This window comes from Cyprinodon variegatus, unplaced genomic scaffold (genome assembly GCF_000732505.1).
Source record: "Cyprinodon variegatus isolate N-32 unplaced genomic scaffold, C_variegatus-1.0 Scaffold109, whole genome shotgun sequence".
Taxonomy (NCBI): Eukaryota; Metazoa; Chordata; class Actinopteri; order Cyprinodontiformes; family Cyprinodontidae; genus Cyprinodon; species Cyprinodon variegatus.
Genome location: NW_015150562.1, coordinates 1,129,061 through 1,135,173, shown reverse-complemented (window position 1 = coordinate 1,135,173; position 6,113 = coordinate 1,129,061). Strand labels below are relative to the sequence as shown.

Sequence of the window (6,113 nt, the reverse complement as noted above, 5' to 3'; positions counted from 1 at the left end):
ATAGATAGATAGATAGATAGATAGATAGATAGATAGGTCTAACGTTTAACCTGAACTTATTTAAAGGCCTTCGAATCTGCAGGCCTGAGACAGTAGTGAGGGTCTGCTGGGAAGTATTCAACTATCATCTCTGGGAGAGCTTCTCACAGATGCCTGAGGAGGCTGGGGACATGGAGTCTGAGTAGACCATGTTCTCTGCCTCTATTATTGATGCAGCCACCCTTAACTGTGGCCATAAGGTCAATGGTGTCTGTCACAGGAAAAGGAGTCTTATCGAGTTTAGTTGACTTGTGGCAGAGTGGAATGGAATATCGATAGATGGATCAGTGCAACATTTTTGGAAGCAGATCTCCAGTCTAATCCAACTTCATTTGCAGAACCATTTTATACACCAAACTCACATTCTAAGAATTAATATTTCAGAACAGAACTGCTGTTTTTATGTTAAAATAATTAGAATTGTATCTATTATAATCGTATTCTTTTTTTCTCATAAAGCTGGCTTTAAATTAGAAATTCTTACCCCTCTTAATTTTCACGACTCTCTGTAGTTAGCTAAAGGATATAATGTTAATGTTCTCAACAGTTTGTCACTGTGGAAATAAAACTCCCTTCCTGCATGTTTCCCTCTTTTCTATAAAGTTTTAAAAGATATCAAAATGTTAACGTTGATTGTAGACCATGGACTGTCCACTGTCAAAAATCTATGCAAAAGGAAAATTGTTTCCCATTTAAAGAATATTGTAATACTCACCTATATTTTCATATACCCTCTGGGATTAAAGGTTATTCCATTCATTTAGATTTAGGCTGGTTTACATTAGAATCTAGTTTTCCTTTTTTTTTTTTTTTTATATATTGATACGTACCCGGGAGGGTATAGCTCAAACGTATCAAGCCCTTTAAGGCATATTATGTCAGACAATGTATTTTAATCTATTACTTTCTTAACTTAACTCATTAAATAAGATGTTTTGCATTTTCTGCCATCAAAATACAGAGCTGCATTGATCACTACCTTATGATGTATTATACTATTGTTAAACATCCTATGTTTAAATCTACACACGTTTTCATAAAAAGTAGGTATTACAGCTGACTTTTTGTACAAAAGCTTGGTCACCCCTCAATCTTCTTAGATGTGGTTGGTGATGAAACTAACTCCTTATATGAGCTTATTCAAAAATGCAAAAATATTCTCAAAATTTTGACACAAACATGTTTTTAGCGCTGTTAATGTTGTAAAGTAACAATATCACCCACATATTTCAAAGCACATAATAAAAAGAATTGATCTTTTAGCACATCAGGAAAGACTCACCGATCTCTTGTGTGTTCTCTCTGCAGTAATGAGGCTGACTGAATGCACGTTGACGTGTCTCGTTGTGGGCTTTAACGTTTAGAGAAGCAGAGTGGAAGCCGCTGAGGGGGCTGAGGTGACAGTGGTCTTTAAGCAATTGCAGGAAAGAAGAAAAAAAAAAATCTGTGGCTAAACAGTTTCAGATGCTTTAACTCGGTTCAACAAGTAGTCACTGCAAACTCATACACATGATGCTGACAAGAGGAAAATCAGGCCATTTTATCAGTCAGATAGAAACCAGAGACAAAAGGCCATATCATTTCCCTGAAAGGGAGGGGGTGGGGGGTGGGGGTAATTGTCTGCAGGCAAACAAGTTAGTTTAATCGTATCAGTAAATTGTTCCTAAAAAATATAAATATAACCACCTTTTATGCTTTTTATTTTTAATAGAAAATAACCCAAAGTGGTTAAAAAATGATATAAACATTCCAACTAAAAAATACTACAGCAAACTACATTCAAAATACAAGGTTAGTCTTCCAGGTTTGCACTTCTGATCACTGCTCTTAAAAACGTCTCCCCCAGTCCCAATTGAACAAGAGGATAGTGAGTAATAATATGAGTATGAACTATTGCTCTAATGCAGGGGTCTTCAACGTTTTCCAGGTGAAAAACCCCCAAACTGATGGCGAAATGGAGCAGGACCCCCTAGTTATAATTGTGTTATATCAAACTGGTCCTATAGTCACTCTATTTCATATGGAGTAATGTAACCAAAGTAATTTTCCCTGGGATTATTAAAGTATTTCTGGTTGATGGGACAGGTGTTGTGAATAAAATGGTGCCCAGCTTGAAAGAGCTGTGTGTTGCTAAATGTGTGCATTGATGACTGAAAGACATCTTCTGCCTCCATTTATCTGTTTACAGTGTGTTGAATTCATGTTAATGTGGATTTAAAGAAATTTCAATTAGTCGAAATAATTGCAGAGGGGAATATAGAAAAAAAGTCTAATCAACCAAAACATTTGCGACCCCCATGCAGTACCTCGGTGGACCCCCTAGGGGTCACGGACCCCCTGTTGAAGACCTCTGCTCTAATGTTCTGTGTTACCTGCTGCTTTTCTGCAGCAATTTCCTGACATGATCAACACCATCTTTACTTGAATGTAATTTTTTCTTGTCTCATCTTGAAGCGTAGCTTAGAGAAAGGTGCTTGAATATTACATCCCATTTATACAGCCGCACTTACCGTGCAGGCCTGCTGTTAGGAGGCCTGCTGGTTGTCCACACCCCTAACAGCACTCTTGTGATACATAAAATGATGATTTAGCATCAAAACAATGTAAAAAAAAAATCATGACTCAAAACACCATGAACATCTACACAGCTCTCACAAAAGACAACTCATGTATTTACTTTGCATGCAAGATAAATTGTCGTAAGATTTGTGAATTCACAAATTCCCTACATCGCATCTTACCAGAAGCCAATAGATGCATCATCCACAATAGAAAACGGTTTTGAACTGCTGAAATGCAGCGACGGGTTTGATGTCAACCTGAGCCATAAGGCTGCAGCAAAACAAACATGGCAGGGCCGGTTTTAGCTTGAATACTCTCTACATCTTTTCTGAAAAGCAGTGATTGTTTAATTTTCAGAGCTGCAAACTGTCTTGGGAACGAACTCCCTCTTATTGTTTTAGAGAATGTGTTAAGATGAACTCAGTTTCACCAAAAATAATGAAAAACAATCTCAAAGGTGAATGAAATAATGTTTATTAAAAGCAAAGAATAACAGAAACTATAATATGATGGGAATGTCAGGATCAGTGGAATGTGTGCGAATGCTTGGATATATTATGTATGTGTGAAAGATATAATGCTAAAACAGGTCGACAGATGCTTTGAAAATAATTGTTTATGTCCTGTTTCCTTGATCCACATCACCTCCACAGAGGAAGAGCAAACAGGGCAGGCACACCAACATACATCCAGATCACAAAACCTGGGTCCATAACAGCATGAAAAAAGCACTACTGTTAGGTAAAGATATCTTGAATGGTACAAAAGCATAAAAATATGTATTATTTCATTTATAAAGAGGAAAAGTCCATCTAAGCCAACCTAAGCATTTGCGAAAAGATCCCCTAAATATCCATAAATCCATAAAAAAAGTGGCACAGCTTTTTTTTTATAACTACCAGTTATTGAATCGTTTTTTTATTTCAGTAAACAGATATGGTAGCAGAACATTGGCCTTATTTAAGCTCATATCTTTGCTTCTTAGCAGTAAGAGTTGTGTTTCTCATAATAGTTTGATTAAAATACAAAGGTTTGTTCACAAACACCCCCATCTCAAGCAGCATTGGCTTTGGAATAGGGTGGGCATGACGGGACACGTAGAGCTTCTTTAGACTTGTATCCATGGGCGTTGCCTGATACTCTTTGCATGAATCACCTCTCAGACTCGGAGCACATTTGACTTCCAGTTTGAAGTACAGTCGACCATGGTTCAGATTACAGAAGTCCTCCTTAATGCCATTTTTCAGAAACTGCTCGCACTCTCCCAGCAGGTCGTCATCCCAGCCGTTATCTTGATCCATGACCTGAAATTTCACTTTGTTTGCTACAGACAGATCCTGGGGACCCATATTAAGCACCATGTTCCAGTATGGGTTGTTGTTGTTGTAGATGACGTTGGTGCGCTCGACTTGGTTGTAAATGATTTTCACAAAGCCATCTGTGGCTGTAGAATAGTCTCCATACAGACCTTCAGCCCTCTGAACTGTTATAACTACCTGGGCCATGCCCCTACGGGATGGGCAGCAGTCCTGGTTTACAGCCGGGTCATTGCACTGGCAGACGCACTTATCGCTGGGATCTTTTCTACAACGCTCGGTGCAGTTTATCATCAGGCCTTTCTCTAGGATATAATGGGTGATGGCTGAGCGAAGGTTTGACCATGTTTTTTTATTAGCAGGCAGTAGTTGATGCAGAGGGCTCAGGGAATATGAAATGATGTCAGGATTCTGTGGAACAGTGTTGAGCCATTCCTTGTAGGCTGTTGGGTCTTTGTCAGCACTGAAGAGAAGGTCTGGCTCTGTGGTATGGCCTCCTTTGATTTCTGTGAACCTATCGAGATTATAGATAAAACAGTAGGGATACCTTTTTATTTAAGGATTTAAGCTGTGTACAAATTCTATGGGAGTCTGTGCTGTGAACTTTTTTTTTACCCTTTAAAGATTTCTTTAATCAATTTTTGCTTCATTTTCCTTTTTATCTGTTTACATAAGAAATAACTTCACTAAATGCTAAATTTAGTTTCCAAACGGTGGCTTGATTTATTTGAAGTAAAGAGATCCCAAATCCAACTGGGCCTGTAGTGAAAGGTAATCGGATTACTGCCAGATCAGTGGAGTTTGGGAATCTCTTAGGTAGAACCTAAGAGAATTGGGCTAAATTATTTTAAATAACAACATACTGTATCACAACCTGACCTTAAGAAAGTTAAAAACAACACCCTATCCGTCTACAGAGATTTTCAAAGCCAACTTTTAAGGCTTTGGGACTCTGGGAAACCACTTTGAGAAGCAGTATTCACAACAGCAGAAAACTTGGACTTGTTGTAAATATGTGTGTGAGAAAAATGTGATGCATACCTGTCATTGAAGAGGTCGGAAAATGCTGATTTGCTCTCTGACTTCTCTATGTCCTTCTTGCAGTGTCTTGATTCTGTGTTAATGGTCACCCTGAGGCTTGCAGACGCTTCAACCTCCAGGCACGTCTGCACCTCCTCCGAACTGAGTCCCTGTAAGCTGGCCAGACACTGACGGATGCTGGTGACCGACTGAACATTTCCTCCTAACTTCACCTGAAATACACATTTTGCAGATCTATTTCATAATTTCCCTTTGAGAAGTTAACAATTGCCATTGAAGTCAGTAGTCTTGTTATATGTCACCTTGCTGAGATAATGGGTGCCAAAGTTGTCGATGAGCCTGTAAAACTGCTCTTTGCTCTTTGCATTGTACGCTGGAGGAAGCTGTTTCAGTGCTGCCTCGAAGTCCTTGCTTATATTGGGTGAGCTGACAACTCCATAGCTGATTTCAGTGAAGTGGAAACAAGTAAAGCGGTAGAACCTCTGAGTTTTTAAATTCTGCTTCAACACAAGGTGGTAATATTTACTTTGAGTTCTCATCTTCTTACCTGTAGTACTCACAGGACATGCTGAGGCTTGAGAAGCTGAACTTGTCATTCTTTGTTTTTTCCATGGAGTAATCAGAAAGTTTAGAGTTGGTCCCAGCCAGCATGAGCGAGGCGCTGCGTTTCATGGTTTGAAACTCTAAACCGATTTTCCAGTTGTTCTCAACAGAGGAAGAAGAGGATGTGACCAAAGACTCGCTGGATTTGTGCAGGCTGGAGGACACCCTTGAGCTGCAGGATTGCTTTGCCCTCCAGTCCTTCACAGACAGAGGCAGCTTTTGCTTTTTATTCTCCATGTAAGGGTTTACACACAGGGTGCATGTTTTACCACCACGTTCCCAGTCATCCATGTTGAGCACGAAAGCTCCTTTGCGCTCCATTTTGGTGATGTCAAAACCTTCCCCTGCTAGATTGGAGCCTGGAGCAAAGTCTGCCTCCTTACACTGTTTGGGTGTCCCATTGGTGCACGACGTTCGTGTACACTGAGGGAGGAACAGCAGAAGGCCAGCACAGAGGCACAACTGTAGAAGCATGTTTTTACTAAACTGGACAGTGGATGAGAGACTGTAAAGAAAGACATTTTGACTTTAACAAATGAGCTTTAAAGCACT

The 6,113-nt window shown here is 39.5% G+C and overlaps 2 protein-coding genes across 2 annotated transcripts in view; both read right to left on the bottom strand.

The window, feature by feature from the left end:
- The window catches only part of LOC107084770 (perforin-1-like), a 10,370-nt gene extending 7,571 nt beyond the window's left edge, over positions 1–2,799 (bottom strand). Inside the window, exons 1-2 of the mRNA XM_015374769.1 lie at positions 2,781–2,799; positions 1,322–1,447 (exon numbers count right to left, since the gene is read on the bottom strand). The gene's annotated coding sequence lies outside the window, so the exon portion shown is untranslated. The remainder of the gene's footprint in view (positions 1–1,321; positions 1,448–2,780) is intronic.
- A 290-nt stretch (positions 2,800–3,089) lies between these two features.
- Positions 3,090–6,113, bottom strand: part of LOC107084771 (perforin-1-like) — a 10,204-nt gene continuing 7,180 nt past the window's right edge. Inside the window, exons 2-5 of the mRNA XM_015374770.1 lie at positions 5,506–6,066; positions 5,261–5,399; positions 4,959–5,170; positions 3,090–4,431 (exon numbers count right to left, since the gene is read on the bottom strand). Of these exons, the coding sequence (XP_015230256.1) occupies positions 3,558–4,431; positions 4,959–5,170; positions 5,261–5,399; positions 5,506–6,066 (1,786 nt within the window). The 3' untranslated portion in view covers positions 3,090–3,557. The remainder of the gene's footprint in view (positions 4,432–4,958; positions 5,171–5,260; positions 5,400–5,505; positions 6,067–6,113) is intronic.